The following is a 19117-nucleotide window of genomic DNA, read 5'->3' on the forward strand; positions in this document are numbered from 1 at the left end:
ATACACAGTCCTGCCAGGGAACGGGATCTGAACTGCAGTGCACCGAAGGGGAAGAGGGAGATGAAGGGGAGAGAGGCGAAGCAGGGGACCCTGGGAAACAGGCGCAGAACGAGCACGGGGGGACTGCGCAAAGGCTCCGGCAGCCAATCAGAGAGCCCACGCGGGACTGCGCAAAGGCTCCGGCAGCCAATCAGAGAGCCCCGCGCCCTTCCTGCTCAACGTCTCCTCCACGGTGCTAAAGCGAGAGGTTCTCATATCCGTCTGCGCCTGCTTAAAATTAAAAACAGGGTAAAGGAGAAAGGAAGGAAAGAAGAAAATGCGAAACCCCCCCCCCCCCCCCCCCACCCCCACCCACACCACCCCATGCCTCCCCTCCTGTTTCCTCCGATAGCATAGCCCCTTCTGGGAGGTGAGCTCATTGGGTACAGAGTTAGCCCTCAAAACAAGCTGTCAGAAGGGGGGTGTGGGGGGGGTTTGGGCTCACCTGTCCAGGCTCAGCTTGTGGGCCAGCATCCTCCAGTCGTTGCCGCGGGTCTGGGGGGCGTCCAGGCTGCCGCACAGCTTCTGCCGGATGGACAGGGGGATGCGGAACGCCCCGGGCCCCACCAGGGCGGTGACGTTGCCCGCCGGGTCCAGCAGCGACGTGTCTATGCTCTGGACGTCCTGCGGAGACGCGGCAAGAGGGACGACAACAAGCCCCGATCAGCAACAGGGCCCAACCCGTAACAAAGCCCAATCCGTTTCAGGATTCCATGACAACATCTTCTCCCAATTACTCAATTAGCTCAATCGTATCTCTATCTGACGTGTGCATAAGCAGCAGCTACAGCCACAGACTGCACGTGCATCCTAATAATCTTACTGTGCTCAAGCGCGCAAGTGAAACAGCGTAGTTTATAGAGCTGTCAGAAAACTAAAACTGATAATTGGAACAAAACCAACACGCGACGGCGTGGCTGGAGTGGGGCACTGATTCGGCCCACCTCCAGCTCATCTTGTCAGCGATCAGCGTTCTGTTTCTACGGCTACATGGGGCCATGCTTGTGCCGTGGATGTGCGGAACCCCGGAAGTCGATACTTGCCGCGGTCACACAACGTGGCTAGCCCTTGCGTTCCTGCAAGACGACCAGAGCGTCAGTCTCTGGAACGCCATCAAATGTGTCCAAACACGTCAGTACACAGCTTCCTCTTCCACTTCAGAAAGAGAATCCTAAAGACCCCGACAGACGCTCCATACACTGCAGTATACTGTAAATACACAGACAAAAAACCCATAATCAATATATTTTACAACTTATCTTTATAAAACATATATTGCAAACAAACCTGAGTCAAATCTGTATTTGTTTTGGATTCAAATATTTTTCTACGCTTTACTGATCTTGTCTGGTGTATTGGAACCAATGAAATACTCTCAAAAATTGCAAACCTCGTCTTCTGGTAATATTTACAAGCTCAATTACACCAGGCAAGATCAACAGAGCACAGAAAAGTATTTGAATCCAAAACAAATATGTATTTGACCCAGGTCTGATTTATTTATTTTTCCAACAAGGGAGTATTAAAGACCGCAAAACCTCATCTCAAAGTGGAGAACCAGCAAAAAAAAATCATATAAAATCATATGAAATGATACCACATTGAAACGTTAGGAAAAAGGGAACCGCATGGTTCACTGAAGGACAGAACTGGCTGCAGTCACACGCCGAGCCCACAGGAGGTTTTATTTGCACGCCAGCAGGCAGAGCCGGCCCCTCGCTCAGTTCCGGAGTCTCACGCAAAGAGAATCATCCGAACCCACGGCAGCGACGCGCGCACCTGCGCTGGGATCTTCCACAGAGCCCTGATACGATCAGCCCCACCGCGCGCGTTTTACTCAGAATCAATCTGCGAGTGCCCTGAATGCGCCAGCTTCTGATAATGTAGTTTATTTTTTTTACATCAACCGCGTCTCCCTTTGGATTATCCCCTGTAAGCTGTGCTCAGGTTTATGAACCGATATCTCTAGATGAAGATGTGCCTTCAGAGTTCGTGAAGGGGAAATCGCCATCCCAGTGACAGGCAGAGATAAGGGGGGGGGGGGGGGTCAGGGCAGGCAACGAAAAATGCTATATCTCTATCAGCAGAACACCTGGAATGAGAGGCTCCACTTTCTGATTGGTTCTAGAAAGTTTGAGCCAGTGCTATGCTGCAGACCACTGCCGACATGGGTATGAATTGGCTCCTCCAGTAAAAGTCCCGCCCACATGACGTCATGATTGGTAATCGACCAATAGCGTATTAGCACACCACATGGGCCCAACTGAATGGGCATCTCTCACATCAGGGCCACCCCAGTCAGGGTTACTGCACCACTAAGACCAAACGAGCACAGGAATGCGTAATGAAAGTTATGGTCTAAAGCACAGACCATGCAGTCCATCAAGGCTCATCAATCACCTCCTCTACAGAGCCGAGACATTCAGCCCTGGCCACTGAGGGCAGTAGTACTGCAGGCTTCTTTACTGCCCCACAGTTAATTGATTGATTTATAACACCACTGATTGGCTGGATGTACTAAGCACCAGGTGGCCTAACTCCCTGAGTAGAGGAGAAGAATAAAAAGCCGTCAAGCATAGACTTCAATCCCCACTCTCTGCTCTAGAAAATTTCAGGCATATAGCAGACAGCCTACTAAAGCAGTCCAGTTTCGGTACCTTGACCAAGAGTACAGCAGCAGTGCCTTATCCAGGATTTAAACCTGCAACCTCTGGGTAACCGGCCCAGTTCCCTAACCACTACACTACACTTCTGCATGCTGCCCGGTATCTGTGTGGAATTGGCCCTTAGCTAATGCCCAGCTATGGCCGCTTGTTGTGCCATAAGGTGCCAGGGAGGATGGGTGTGGTAGTGACCGGCAGGGCAGGGCGTGGCAGATTTGGCGCTCACCTCGGACAGAGCGCTGCTGAGCTGGAATATCTGCCCCTCCCCCTCCACCTGCCGCACGCACAGCTTGCAGGTGAGCCGGCGGTGCACGAGAGCGCTCAGGTGAAGGTGCAGGGGGGAGCATGGGATCCGCTCCACACCAGGTAGAAGACCTGCGGGGGAGGGGGAGGTGTTGGAGAGAGAGAGGGGTACAGCAGTCAGAATGGGGTACAGCGGTCAGAACAGGGTACAGCACGGTCGCAATGGGGTACAGCAGTCAGAACAGGGTACAGTGTGTTCAGAGCGGGGTACAGGCCTCAGAGTGGGGTACAGCTCGGTCAGAATGGGGTACAGCGCAGTCAGGGGAGGACAAGGTACAAAATGCAGGTGCATTAACAGGGTCTTGCTGTAAAGGAACACGTGTCCTCATTTAGCCTACCCTGTAATTAAAGGTTACATTTTTTTTAAATTAAAAATTGTAAATGGCGTATTGTACAGTCACCTCAGACACAGCCCCAGTACTGTATGCAGCCTTGTGTCTGACTGAGTACTGCCTCTATCCATCTCTCAGACCAAGCCCCGCACCAACTCTCCGCACATAGCAGAGATTCGGTAAAAGCTGTTCAGAGACATTTTCATAATGGACGTCACTGACATTTAAAAACAACTTTTAAGGGAGAACAAAAAACAAGACCTTGATATATGCAGTATCCACAGTGTATAGTGCATTCAGAGGAGCATATGAATATAGCATTGGCCTTTATTCCTTCTTTCAGCATAAAAATGCATTCTGAAACTTTAAAACTTGATAAAAAGTCAATATAAAGTCTCATTATCTGCCCTCGTCCCGTCTGAGGAAAAAATGCTTTATATGTGGGTTTTGAAAGTTGAAACATCTCCACGGCAACGTCGTCCTGACTGACCTGGATACCAGAACAGTTTCACCATACGAGCGGCAGGCCAAGGAAAACCGACAAAGATCATCCACATCCATAATGCTAAAAAAGCCTGATTCATATCCATAACGACTGGGAGAGGGACACGCTGGGCCAGGCGAGTCAGCAGAGAGGGAAAGCGGAAGCCTACGTGGAATACGTTACGAGACAAAACAAATAAAATGGCTACCTTATAGGGACTACTTTATTAAAGTCACCTAATTAGCAGGTAAAGCATACGCAAAAACCTTGAGATGTGTCATCTGGGCAACCAAACTGTGTGTACTAAACTACAGTACACACAGTTTGGTAAAAACAGAAGCAGAAAAGCATCTTCCTGTGATTTTAATCAGCTGGCTTTCAGTGTCTTACACGTTCTAATAATAAGTGACTCGTAGTGCGGTGAACGGTGGAAGTGTAGAGGAGCAGAGGAGACACACGGGCGCGTGCCTGATGCTGCTGTAATGGCTGCTGCGTGTTCTGCATGCAGGCGCTCGCCTAATTGGCCGCCGCATAGCTTCATAGCGTCATACATCACGTCTCAGCGAGCAAAGCTCAGCTTCCCGGGGGGATTCAAGGCTGCGGGATGCTGGGAAGCACTTTGTGACAAACCTTTCCGTTATATAAATATGCACGTGTATACATATATATATACGCATACACATATAAATATATATTTACTTTTGAGTTTTCTGTCACTTGACTCAGTTTCAAGTACACACACCTTTAAGAAAAAAAAGCACAAACCGTCACACCGTCAACTCTATAGCTACACCAGCTTCAATAAAACCTCATTAGTTCTCATTAATCCTCCGCTTGTGGAACTCCCAGCAATATTTGGAGCCTTCCACCTCAGAGTTCCGCTAATTGCTAAATGTGTACAAGGTGCGACTGAAAGTCTGTGAGAACCAGCGGGTCTCTGTGATGCGTAAACGCACACGAGCGCAGAGGGGAATCCCCCGCGCGTTCCCACACCCCGGGCGCACTTTTTAACGAGGGGCGTACCCGCGCACAGCGGTCCCTGGGGACGCGATGAGAGGCGACGGGAAAAACTGCCATCAAAGTCATTTTTTTGGGGCGTGAGGTTTAGACGGCGAACAAGTTTACTGCTCATGGGCACTCACGCAGAAGGTTCTTTTAAAATTCGGGAAATATATTTCCTTTGATTCGTCTTTGGAGGTGATTAGGTATTACATCACAGGCATTTAGCAGACGCTCTTATGCACAACAACTTACACAACTTTATTTTTTTTACATAGAATTTACGCTGCATCCATTTATACAGCTGGATGTATTCTGAAGCAATGCAGGTTAAGTACCTTGCCCAAGGGTACAACGGCAGTGTCCTACCAGGGAATCGAACCTGCAACCTTTAAGTTACCAGTTCCTTACCCATTAAACTAAACTTCCGCCCACTGGCCCAAACGCTGGGCAGCCACACTGGGTTTGCGCCGTACTCTACCGACGGCAGTTTATCTGTGTACAGAGTTCAGGGCACAGTGAGCACAGTGTGTAACTGGAGACACGCATCAGCTGATTCGCAGCAGATCTACTGCTAGCCCCGGAAGAAGGTGTTTATGTTTTGGACTTTGCGAAAGAACGTATTTGTTTCTCAGCTCCAGGTGTTCAGGCCACAAAAAATTTGAAGTAAAAACCTGTTTTTGGAACTGTGGTACAAAAAGTGTGTGGGGAAACGGATCAAACAGTCCAGCCGGGCAGAACCATATGGGATCCAGCATGGAGACACACACAAATTTACATATGTCCTGCTCTCCTTTCTCCTCTGTCATGTTCGCTTTTATTTTTGCATTTTTCTTGCACATACAAGCGCCTTATTACTGTTACCATGTTGATTTTTAATGATACCACCGAGCACGACTGGTGAAAAAAAACCCTCACCAGCTGGTATGCACACTCATTTCTCAGATGGCTGAGCTCAACATCCTGTAAAAAAAAAGTTTAAAAAATGACAGAATCCGACAGGAACTCGTCAGCCCCGGTGCATGCTGGGACTTGCGGTGCAGCCCCACCTGGTACTTGGCTAGTAGCTTGCTCCTCCACAGCGCGTGGGGAACGTCGTGGATGGACAGCCGCAGGTTGTGGCTGTTGTCCTTGAAGTTGAGCATCTTTGGTTCATCCAGCAGCTTCCCCCCCATCTGCTTCTCCATCTGCAGAACCTCCTACACGGGTCACAGAACACACAACCGTTAGAGAACAGAACACAGAACCTACACGAGTCACAGAACACAGAACCGTTAGAGAACAGAACACACAACCTACACGAGTCAACAGAACACACAACCTACACGAGTCACAGAACACAGAACCGTTAGAGAACAGAACACACAACCTACACGAGCCACAGAACACACAACCTACATGAGTCTGAAATTCAGTTAAAAAAATGTAATATTCCCAAATACTTCAGAATATAAGTATTTATGAATATCCCCATTTTTCTTTGCATGATTTCACATTATGACAAATGTGGTGATATATTACAAAAATATGCAAGCCCGTTTTTGAAAAACATGTCTATTTTTTGTACAAGGTGAAGGTCTGAATAAAGAAGAAAAGAAACTGAAGAACAAATACATTTCTAACGCTTCAAGGCCCACTGAATCACATTCATAATTTCTGAATACTCGTCCTCCAAAAGTCAGAGTATTAACACACATTTCTCTTCTCCAAATGTAGGGTTGAAGCCAAACTCAACCTGCTGGCCTCCCACTGCTTACCTAGTGTATAGTCCCATCCAGGTCACCTAATTAACCTCTATGGTACGCCCAGCGCCAAGACAAAAACTGACCTCTTCATTCTCTTCTCTACATTCTGCACAGCAAACTGAAGGACAGGCCGACCGGCAGTGAGCCGTTGTCATGGAAGCCTGCAGTTGACGGACAGCACGGGCGGGCCCGGCTCCGGCTCGCTCACCTTCAGGGCGTCCTGCGTGTCGTCCAGGCAGTAGACCCGGACGTGGTACTCCAGCGCGGCGCAGGAGACGGGCCCGAACACGGCCAGCTTCAGCCGCTTGGCGGCGGCCGCGCTGACAGACTGGCCCACCAGGCAGTACGTCCCCAGCGTCTCCGTCAGCACGTGGCACGCCTCCGCGTCCAGCTGGACGTAGCAGGGCGTGGTGAAGTTCTCCTCGCCCACCACCACCACGTCCTGGAGAGGGGGACACGGAAAGCGCGGTCAGGTAGAGGTCACACAGAGGTCACTCAGAGGTCACACAACGGCCCCCATTACATTACATTACTTTACAGGAATTTAGCAGACGCTCTTATCCAGAGCGACTTAAACAACTTTTTACACAGCATTTACATTACATCCATTTATACAGCTGGATATATATATTTGTGCTATATATTCTATTCAATTTTACAGTTTTATTATTAGGACATTACTAACTAATCCTCAAAATGTATCTAATCCTGACCAAGTCTGAACAGTGGATAAATCTAACCTCACGTGACAAATTATGTAGAAGATTTTTTTCAACCAAAAATAAGCCACCAAGCAGGAGCCACATGTGATAAAGTGCACCCTTATTGCTTCCAAATCAAATCATAAGGTAATCATAACCATGCAATGTCATTTAAGGTGTCATTTAATATGCAATGTAAGGTACTAACATGTTTTCCCCTTATCTGAAGATGGAGAGTGATCATTTTTCACTTGAAATTCTCAGTGCGCACAGTGCATGGGCAGACTGTGAATACAGCAGTCAGTCTGTAAGTGATTACAGGGAGACCATGGTAGACCTGCCCCAAGGTGACCTGTCTTTACGTACGAGGAGCTGGAGAAGCACGTCCGGGTTCTTAACCTATCTAAATAAACCATCTGCATGCATGAGTAGATGTGTATGCACGTATGTGTGTGTGTGTGTGTTCTGTGCATGTGTGTGTGTGTATGTGTGTTCTGTGCATATGTGTGTATGTTTGTGTGAGTGTGTGTATGTGTGTGTGTCTGATTTTTTAAAAGAAATTCTTTGCACACTTTATATTATTGTTCATCATACTTCATAAATATCATAATAATCCTCATGGTGCTTGTACAAGCGTTTATATGTCTGTATCCCGGGAGGCTGGTCAACAGCCAGCCTGAGTGTGTGTGTGTGTGTGTGTGTGTTGGCATCGCTGCTGAAAATGTGCAGAAAGTGAGTTATATTCAGCAGCCTATTTTTTTATGAAATCTGTTAGAAACACGGTCTGTCAGACATCAAATCAAACAGGCGATTGGGTTTATCAGGGAGCGAGAGGGAAAAGGCAATATTTGGAGAAAAGCAGGATGTTCTGAAATGACTATTGAACTCTGGCTTCCACCTCAGAGCGCAATAAACGGAGAGAGAGAGAGAGCGCGTGATCGGGACCGTGAGTGAAAAGGAATAACTCATCTGCAGAAATAATAGGAACGTACCTCCCCCTCTCCCACAGATATTACTCCACACAAAGCTTGGCAGCGGCGAGATATAATCAATTGTTATTTCTTGTTTAAATGGTATTAAGCTATACCCCCCTTTTTCAGTGATTGGTACCAAGGCATCCGTCATAGTCAGAGATAAACAATATGAAAGGATATTACTGCAAATTCCACCATCTCACATCCCCCCTCTCGGTCTCTCGCTGTCTCTCTTTATCCCTCTCTCTCTCTCTCTCTCTCTCTCTCTTTCTCAGAAAGCAGCTTACTGTGCTCGTTCAAGGACACACCTGGGTGTTTTTAGAGAAAATTATATTTCTGTTAATATTTCTTCTGTGAATGATGCATTCTGGGTGTAATTCTGTTTAAGTCTATCTTCCGCCACAGATTTAAAACACACCGATTTCTTTTATTTCTAAAAGGAGAGCAGGACCTCGAGACTCCTTGTGTTTGCTGTATTCAGGCAGGTAGAAAGCCGAGAGCGTAACAGAAAGGGAACAGACTGCCACAGAGAGCACAGTCCACCTGTGCACAGGTGACTGCATGTGGCCAAACCAGCCGCCCTACAGGCTGTGACATGCGGCCCACCGAAAACTGCCCTACAGGCAAGTACACGCTTATTTAAGCAGCTCTGGGTGAGGGCGTCTGCTAAACACCACTGTGAGTGTCACGGTCACTGGGCGGAGGAATCAATCCCAGGGTCCTCTGCTCTCTTTCCAGCCGCCGAGCCGCCACAGCGCTCCCTCTCCTCCATCTTAGCCAATCATCCGTTAACCGAATCCAGCCTTCAGCGAAGCTGGTGTCCTCAGCCTGCTCATGTTCCACTATTCTAATTAGGCTAGGCTAGGCTAGGCTAGGTTAAGCTAGGCTAGGCTAGGTCAAGCTACATTAGGCTAGGTAAAGTTACATTTGGCTAGGTTAAACTAGGCTAGGCTAGGCTAGGTTAGATTATACTCAGTCATTATACACAGGAAAAGCTGCATCGTTTCTTTGCGCACTGTACAGCAAAAATCAGGGACACATTCAAGGAAGCAATCCAGAAAACAATTGCAGGCAGGGACAAAAAAAACACCAACACTGCATGTGCTACGGAAATATCCCCTGAGCATATAGCTGCCCTGATCTTCTTGTGCGATCATATAAATTTAATGAACAATAAAAAATAACAATAAAAACAATAAAAATTTTGACTGTAATATGATGTTATGAAATTATACAATAGCATTATCTCTGCAGTCTGGGTTTTTTTACAGTGGGGCCACGGACCCTTGGGGGTCATTGAAAGGTACAGTACGTGGTCCCTGGCCAGACTTCATCTCCAATGACTGTACACACTATAAATATAAAAGCTTTTTAATATAACCCTTTTTAACTTGTACTGTGGGATTGCTTTTGAGCCTGGGTTGGGGACCTTGGATCAGAAAAGGTTGAAAACCCTTGCCCTAAAATACATTAAATGCTCATAATAACATAATTTGAAACATTTCCATACAAAAGTAAGAGCGAGCACTGTCTTTGCAGAACATGGCAAAACTCAGTAATGATTATTAATAAAAACAGGTACGACTGTAACCCCCAAATCCCCAAATATCACACCACTGATTGTGTCCTGATACCATTTTAAGGAACAAAAAAAGAAAAGAAGAACCCGGAGTTCAACAGCCATTTATTTCTCATTTAAAATAAACCCAAGGGTAAACTGCAAGGAGCTCTTAACCGCAAGGAGCTCTTTCTCACTGCATGCAACATCCAGCTAGTTTGCGCCCATCAGCGTCACATTTCCAAAGGCGTGGAAGCTCTTTTCCAGTATTTTAACAACCCCATTTGGGACTATTTATTATTAAAGACTTCGTGCACCGCACACAGACCTGTGATACCTCGAGTCCCTGGGTTATTTCCCCCTCATATTCTCCTGCTTTTACTTGTGCGCCTGCAGTATAAAAGCCCCATCGGGACAGGATACATGCAGATGTTTCATGTCAGTGCTGTCAGAAGAGCGAGGCCTGCATAAATGCATACTGGTGCTTATTAATCTACGGGACACACGTGCACTGGAAAAAACAGGGGTGCACACACATTAAAACATGTTTCAGTAATAAGTTGTTTATAGATGTTAGTCTTTGAACAAAACTACAGAGTACACTTTCAGAGTCTCCTGAAAGTTTCTACACAACCTTTAGTGAATTTCTTCCTTTACACACCCTGGGAGCCAGGCAGGCTGAGCTATTTTGCATGTGTTTATGAGAAAATGTCATTTCGCACTCACATTTCGCGATCTGTATTTCGGAGATAATCCGTCATACGCAGAATCAGGAGATAATTAGTATGAAAGCGATAACTACTCACGTATTTGCCACACAGATGAGGTTGTAACCCAGCAGTGAGTCACCCAACCGGTGACTAAACGGGACTCTAGGCCACAAGTTCCTAAACTTTTTAATATCGGCAACCAAATTAGAAATTTAATACCTTTCAGGTACCTATCAAATACACAAATTTGCGGACTACAGACTCATTCCGGGACCAACCTCACACACTCCTGTGACCCACTTTAGGTCCTGACCCACTTCAGGTCGCGACCCGTAGCGTATTACATACACGGTGAGGGCCATAACAGTTCACCGTCTTCATTCCACGTGATTTATCACCTGATTTCATGTGGTGGTGTTGAGCCTCAGAAATGGGCCATTTCAGAGAATGCAATAAAGGCATTCAGTGTAATGTAATTCAGTTCAGTTCAGTTCAGTTCAGTTCAGCGCAGTTCAGCGCAGTTCAGCGCAGTTCAGCGCAGTTCAGCGCAGTTCAGGTCTGAACGGGGAGGTGAGAAACCTGCATGTGGTGAAACAGGAAGCTGGTCTGTTGGTCCTCTATGCTTTTATCAGCACAGGACACGACACAGAAGTTCTATGGTCTGCCACACTGCTCCAAATAATCTCTTTGGCGGTGGTTCTGATTCAAAGGCGTTTGTTTTCCTTTTTTTTTGTCTTCACGGTTTGTGGCTTTTTTTCTGTTGTGGGAACTCACATGATTCACAACACCATTTATTTTTTGACACTTTTCCTGAATTATTTGTTTGGGGGCACACGCTGCCTCCTGAACCACGGCATTGAATAATGTCGCTCATGTAGATTGGATTTGTGTTTTCAGTAACGGGGGAAATCTCTGGGAAATCACTGGGAAATCGCTGGGAAATGGCTGAGATTAGCCTCTGGGCTAGGCGCTGCTCTTTGGTTCGCTTTTGATTGGAGGGAAGGAGAATAATTGCTCCACTGGAAATTTTTTATTTTATTTCTATTTTTCAGACACAGCATGAAACTATAATAACAGTATTCACCATCGCACCACAGCTGTCTTTGGAAACATTTCAGAAAATTTAAGGACATTGCATCCTTTTCAGCTCCGAACGAGGCAGTGCAGTTTCCATGCCGATGTTCAGCCTTTCAATGATGAATTTACATTACATTACATTCTATAATGACCTACTGTGCAATTCTTACAGATATACTATGTGTTATTAGTGAAACCATTACATTAATTACTATTATTAAGTAATTACGGCCAGAAGTTGGCATGGAAACCAGAAACAGATATGGGGGGGGGGGGCCTCAGGAGACAGAGCTCATGCAGACTCACAGAGGAGGAGTCAGAGGAAATTCCATCTGATACCAGCAGGTGATCCTCCTTCTCTAATTAAGTTCGCTGCTCCGTTTAAGTGAGCCCACAAAAGCATGCAGCAGCCCCTTTCCCTTTCCTGTCCCTGTTTCTCTCTCACTCCATCATTATGAACAAATGGTGCCATCACATGAGAAAGTATAAAAGTTTTTCTAGTCCCCACCCGGTTTGTCTTGGTTCCATGCCCATTCTCTCTTTCTCTGAGGATGAGGTGGCAGTGCAGCCACAGTGAAAGTGAAGAATGAAAACTCAGGCCAGTGCGGCCTGTGATTCCTGTAACCCTGGACTGGAATGCTGCAGTTGCCCCAAGCTGCTTCAACATAAATGACGTGGTTGGATGGTTGTGGCCCTAAATGACCTCATAAAGCATGGATACACAAAACGGGACCCTCAAAACCAAATCTGGCCCTCAAAACCAAATCTGCCCCTCAAAACCAAATCTGGCCCTCAGAACCAAATCTGACCCTCAAAACCAAATCTGCCCCTCAAAACCAAATCTGCCCCTCAAAACCAAATCTGGCTCTGGCTTTCCTTTCTCCCAGGTTTTCACAGCTGACTCCCTGCATGACTGTGATACGAGCACCAGGGGTATGGAGTGTTTTACACCAGTGGTCGGCTCTGGTCCAATCAGATCGCTCACCTCCCACTGGCCCTGCTCTGATTGGCTCTTCAGCTGGATGTGCCAGTCCTGGCTGTCGGTCTCGGCGCAGTGGTGCATGGTGATGATGACGGGGCGGGACAGGACGGCCCCCGGGGGCCCACAGCTCACCACCGGGCTCAGGACCGTCTGCACGTCCTCCACGGGAGGCCTAAGGATCGCAGAGAGGAGGACAGGGAGGAGAGGGAGCTTAGGCCTGAGCGGGATCATTCTTCATCCTGCCGAGAATGAGCAGTGACTTCATGTGAATCTTCCTTTTCCTAGATTTGATGAGTAAGTTTTCTGGAATGTTTTTTTATTTCTAAGTTCTAAGTCAGTGTTCTAGAACTCCACTGCTTTCAGTCACCAGTAGTGATTGTTACATCAGCATTAGAATGTTCAGCTAAAAACATTCTAATCACATATTTGTGACCTCACACCTTAAAAATGAAAAACAGTTACAGACAGAGGAATCTTCTCAGCATTTTACGGACAATAGCACACTTTTAAAATGTCTGTCTCTGGGAGACAGTTGAATTTTCATTGAGCAATTCTCCAGACTAAAATGAAAAATGACATTTTCTATCTGCAGACATAATTGTTGGGTTGTGTGACAGAGGGTTCGGAGATGGAGGGGAGTTATTTTTCTATCATAATTAGTTTTTGTGGCACTTTTGTGGCACAGACTGCCCTGAATGAGGAAGCTGGAAATGAGAAATTTCATTGGGTTGTGTCTGTGCCCCAGGGTCTGTATAAATGATCTTGTGTTGTGTCTGTGCCCCAGGGTCTGTATAAATGATCTTGTGTTGTGTCTGTGTCCCAGGGTCTGTATAAATGATCTTGTGTTGTGTCTGTGCCCCAGGGTCTGTATAAATGAGATTGTGTTGTGTCTGTGCCCCAGGGTCTGTATAGATGATCTTGTATTATGTTTGTGCCCCAGGGTCTGTATAAATGATCTTGTGTTGCGTCTGTGTCCCAGGGTCTGTATAAATGAGATTGTGTTGTGTCTGTGCCCCAGGGTCTGTATAGATGATCTTGTGTTATGTTTGTGCCCCAGGGTCTGTACTGTGTCAGTGTGCCAGGGTCTGTACTGTGTCAGTTTTCCAGGGTCTGTACATTCTCAGTGCCCCAGGGTCTGTATAGTGTCAGTGCCCCAGGGTCGGTACTGTGTCTGTGCCCCAGGGTCAGTATAGTGTCAGTGCCCCAGGGTCTGTATTGTGTCAGTGCCCCAGGGTCTCTACTGTGTCTGTGCCCTAGGGTCAGTATAGTGTCAGTGCCCCAGGGTCTGTATTGTGTCAGTGCCCCAGGGTCTGTACTGTGTCTGTGCCCCAGGGTCTGTACTGTGTCAGTGCCCCAGGGTCTGTACTGTGTCAGTGCACCAGGGACTGTACTGTGTCTGTACTGTGTCAGTGCCCCAGGGTCTGTACCTCATGCTGTCCTTCCTGTGCAGGGTCACGTACATCTCATACACACGGCCCTGAGGAACGGCTCCTGCCGGCACCAGCAAGCTCACGCCTTCCAGAGACAAAAGAAGAGAAAACGCCGCTGTCAGGTCCTCACAGCCAGAAGCATTCAGGACACCACACTGTGCAGGGCTCAGCGAAGGGCTTGTATTTAAAGCGTTCAGGACACCACACCCCCACACTGTGCAGGGCTCAGCAAAGGGCTTGTATTTAAAGCGTTCAGGACACCACACCCCCACACTGTGCAGGGCTCAGCAAAGGGCTTGTATTTAAAGCGTTCAGGACACCACACCCCCACACTGTGCAGGGCTCAGCAAAGGGCTTGCATTTAAAGCGTTCAAACCCTTTAAACTCCAACTACAAGTTCATGCAGTGTCTTACGTTCAGTAAAATGTCAGGTGTGTGTATAAATACATACATTACATTTCACTAGTTTCAAAGTTCAAAACAAGGTTTTCACAGGTAGCTTTCTCACAGTACAAATCACAACCTCTCTCTCTCTCTCTACACTCTCTCTCTCTCTCACTCTCTTTTGAAGCGCTTTTTTTTAATAAGGCTTAAGTAGCTGTGAAATTAGTGGCCACTCCATATAAGTGCCTGAATCACATTAAATGCAGATCAATGTATTAAAACTGATTTATTATCTGTCTTTAATAACATCTTCCCAGGAATTTGTTGGACATTAAAAGGTGGCGTAAAACAGAAATAAAAATGTAACTTAGCACACATTTGAGACATTAGATATTTCCCCCTTTTTATGACACTCATTTAAAAGTTTGTCGGGCATCAATGGGTTGGATGTTCTGTTTGTTTTAGCCCTAAGCACCAAGGATCTACACTCATCAGAAGCTAAATGTGAGTGGGGTCATCTAAAATTCTTTGTACCAGGTTAAGGTTCAAAGGAATCGAGGAGGATCTGGTCCCTCATTTCACTTTCACCAGAAGGGCCAAGGTTTTCACCCCAACAGAGAGAGCGAGAGCGCGCTAATTTCCCTGAGCCCGTCTTCTGCGTGCCAACACTCAGCCCCTTCTGCAGTCCAGGCACGCCGCACGTCAAATCCATACTTTAATGTGGCAGATATAGACTAGAACTATTTTAAATGAATTCTTCCGGTCCTCTGGGGGATTCGCAGTCTGCCGAGGGGACGTGCGGAGAAGAGCGGGAATTTTAATGAGTTAATGGGAAACGGATGCTTCCGGAACTGGGGAATGACAATAAAATTAGAACAAGCAAACCCCCATTCTTTCCTCACAATGAAAAGAACCGTCACTCTGAATGGTGATGCCTTCTATTCTTCACCATTACACTCAAAACAATTATACGATTCAAGCTATTTGGCCAGCTTTCATTATTACTTATTTAATGTACCCAGTGGAGTAAAACCATGTCCATAAAAACCAAATAGCAAAAAAAGTCTAAACTTAAATTCCTGAAAATAATTTTCACGTGGACAAAGTAAACTGACAGAAATATATAACTGCTGAGAAATGGTAAAGTCAGAGTGCGTCGTTGCTATAGTTTCCAGCAACAGAATTTCACTCATTCAATAGATGGACATCTGCTTTCAGATCTGGCTAATGGACAGGCGTTCACTCTTCTGATGCACTGATGTTATGTTACGGCAAGTTTACTGGGGCCTAATTTTTGGTAACTTCGCCTCAAAATGAAAAGGCAAAAAAAGATCAGTCAAGAGAAAGTAATCTTTTATAATCCACAGTTGCGTCAATGAGCAAAAAAAAAAGAAAAAAGAAAGAAAAAGATTCTGAGAAGGCTAAGGCACATCCTTCACACACCCCAAGCGTCAGTAAAATAAAGTAAAAACGCATTAAGCATCTCCCAGAAACAGCTCTCAGAAATAACAGCCTTCAAGCCTTCAGGCCTCAGCTCAACAAAGCAAAGTGGTCTGTTTGTTAAATTTGTTCTCTTATCAGCGGGTTAGAACAGGGCTGTGACGCTGATTTAAAGAGGCAGCCCCCTCTGTGCCGAATTAGTTCCCTTCGCTGTGCTGGGGACCGGGTAGCTAACGGCTCAAACCGCATCGAGCGTGACTGCAGGCCTGAGTTTGTGTAGGAACCGCTAGCAGACGAGCAGGAGGTTCATTATATCGGTTCTGTGCAGATCTGTGTCTCGGTCACACACTGTCTGCCCTGCTGTGCGTAAACACGCTGGAGTTCATAGCAATCACAGCAAAGCCAGAGTGGCCCACAGGTTTACCCGCTAACTCCAAAACCCCGCTAACGACCTCCAGCCCAGAGCAAGCTGGGAAAATAGGCTAGCGATGGCCCGACTGCTGTTTTGCTGTGTCTGAGCAGAGAGCTGTGTGTGCGTGTGCATATGTGTGTGTATTTGTGTGTGTGTGTGCATGTGTGCATATGTGTGTGTATTTGTATGTGTGTGTGTATTTGTGTGTGTGTTTCTGGGTGTGCATGTGTGTGTATGTGTGTGTATTTGTTTGCATATGTGCATATGTGTGTGTATTTGTGTGTGTGTATGTATGTGTGTGTTTCTGGGCGTGCATGTGTGTGTATGTGTACTGAACATGCAGAGGACGGATCAAGGAACATGTCCAGATTATTAATGACCAGCGTGGTTACTCTCCCTAACCTGCTCCACATCTTGCTGAATTAATGTGTGTGGCTTTGTGAACGTGCTCTTTTGTGCAGTGTGCAGCACACCATCTATTAGGAGAGTCATACGCCATTAACCAGAGAGAGCTGAGCCGCTAGAGAGCTTAGCGTCATTCATTCAGAGAAATGCCCCCCCCCAGCGTCATTCACTCACAAAAATGCCCCCTCCCGCCCCCCCAGCGTCATTCATTCAGAGAAACGTACCCCAACCCCCTCCCCCCAGCGTCATTCTGGGGCTCCAGAGTCATTCAGAGAAACTCCTGACTACAATGAGTAAGTACACACTGGCCTGACATGTGAACACTGCCCCCCCGCCCTCCCCCACCCTTGCCCCCTCCAAAAAAAAACCCACCTGAGTTGGGCACGATGAGGTGCCCCCCCAGGGAGTTGAAGGAGCCGAAGGCGGTGCAGGAGGGGTCGCGGGTTCGAGCCAGGCTCTGGCTGCGCAGGTTCATGGCCTCGCCGTCCAGCAGGGAGTGCGTGACCTTGGGCGAGAGCTTGCAGCCGAAGTCGCCGGGGTCCTCCTGGGGCGTGGCCAGGCCCGAGGAGTTGTACACCTTGATCTTCAGGTTGGGCAGCGGGTCCAGGAGGGGCGAGTTGGTCATGGGGATCTTGTCCGAGACGTCGTGCAGGGCGTAGACGGGCCCGCGGTACCGGGCGGCCGCAGAGGTCAGGTCGGGCGAGGTGGCCAGGAGGTCGGCTGCGGAGAGGGGAACGGCCCGTTTATTATTTAAACGGAAGCCCGTCGCCCCACATTACCTCTCCGGTGATTTAGGCCCCTACGACAGCTCCTGTGTGGAGAGTTATCACGCAGGATATTCGCGGCTGAGCAGCGCGTGCTTCGTGAGTTATTACACCGGCCCCACCACTCCTGGTCCCACTAGCAATTTAACGCAGCTTCGGAGGCGTGTGGGGGGCGCGTGGGGGGGGGGACGCACCGCGCGTGCTGACAGACGGCCTCTGAGGCTTCCGCCCGTAGCGGCGCTGAGCAGATAAGGGAAGCGATCTCGGCGAATATCTCCGTCTGTGCCGGGACATCGTTCGCGGGGACATCGGACGCGCGGGACATCGGACGCGTGGGACAGTGGACGCGCGGGACATCGGACGCGCGAGGCGGAAGGCAAACGGTAGCCAGACCGGACCGGCCCGCTCAGGGGACACATTCCCGCCCCGCCGAAACATGACAGGAAATGACTGGAGGGGGGAGGGCCCCCCCCCCGCGTGGAGCCGCAGACTCACACACGAGCGGGAGGGACAGGGGAGGGACAGCTCGCCATCAATATGTCTCTCCCATCACCCCCTAAAATTAAACTCCACACCGTGAAACACTCAGCCTTGATTCACCTCCAGCAGAGCACGCACGAGTCCAGCAGGGACCACATGCACTCTGCCAGAGATGATTTAACACCCATCATTCCTCTGTGTAGGGATAACTGCAGGCTTCATTCTGAATTAGCAAAAACAATAATTTCAATATTTGTTCGCACAGACGTGCTTACATTTCACTCAGACTTGCTTGCAATGTAATCAAATTTCCAGGTATAGTACTTTTCTTATTGTTAGATGCACTGAATTGAAAGCCACTGAACAAGAGCACCTCCGGAACGCTTCCATGTAAATTTCAAAAAGTCGCATAAACCATCGACAGATCGTTCGTGTAAGACAGGGGGTGTAAGCTGCTTCAGGTGTACGGGTAATACACTTTTAGGACAGCTTGTGAAACAGGAAAACGAGCTGTATCGGACGACACGTCCAATCAGAATCCGCAGGGCAGTGCCAGCAGCAGCAGTGGTACAGGCCAGCGGAGTGCCAAACAGGCTGTGATTAATATTTACCTTCTCTCTGCGTGCGGTGCGCTGAGCGGCTGGCGGCTCTTTTCCATTTCTAAAGCAATCACGCCTCTGCCAGACAAGCGCGGCGTGAATAGCTGGAGGGCCAGGGAGGGGGCTCTGCTCCTTACAGCTGACCCCGTGTCTGGCTGCCGTCACCCACAGACAAAAACCACGCGCAGGTAAGTCTGAGACCGACTCCCCCCTCACCCCCCACCTCTCTCTCTCTTTGTTTCCCTCTCCCTCTTGCTCTCATTCCTGCTCTCTCTCTCTTTTCCCTCTCACACTCTACAGGTGTCTGTATGGGGAGACATAGCTCAGGAGGTAAGACCGATTGTCTGGCAGTCGGAGGGTTGCCGGTTCAAACCCCGCCCTGGGCGTGTCGAAGTGTCCTTGAGCAAGACACCTAACCCCTAACCCCTAACTGCTCTGGCGAATGAGAGGCATCAATTGTAAAGCGCTTTGAATAAAAGCGCTATATAAATGCAGTCCATATACCATTTACCATAGCAAGCACTTCAAGAAACGGCCAACAACTTCTTCAACACCCACCCCCCCCGAAGCAACAAAGCTTGGCCACCTAAGCCCACGTTGTTGAGTTGTGTCCCGTATTCGGGAAAGAGAACTCAG

The 19117-nt window shown here is 47.9% G+C and overlaps 1 protein-coding gene across 1 annotated transcript in view; it reads right to left on the minus strand.

The window, feature by feature from the left end:
- LOC135239000 (netrin receptor UNC5C-like) overlaps positions 1-19117 on the minus strand; it is a 184074-nt gene that overhangs the window by 3555 nt on the left and 161402 nt on the right. The window contains 9 exon segments of the mRNA XM_064307276.1: positions 485-663; positions 2929-3026; positions 3029-3077; positions 5221-5226; positions 5870-6019; positions 6774-7007; positions 12571-12739; positions 13995-14082; positions 17011-17358. Of these exon segments, the coding sequence (XP_064163346.1) occupies positions 485-663; positions 2929-3026; positions 3029-3077; positions 5221-5226; positions 5870-6019; positions 6774-7007; positions 12571-12739; positions 13995-14082; positions 17011-17358 (1321 nt within the window).

This window comes from Anguilla rostrata, chromosome 14, assembly GCF_018555375.3.
Source record: "Anguilla rostrata isolate EN2019 chromosome 14, ASM1855537v3, whole genome shotgun sequence".
In the NCBI taxonomy this organism is placed as follows: Eukaryota; Metazoa; Chordata; class Actinopteri; order Anguilliformes; family Anguillidae; genus Anguilla; species Anguilla rostrata.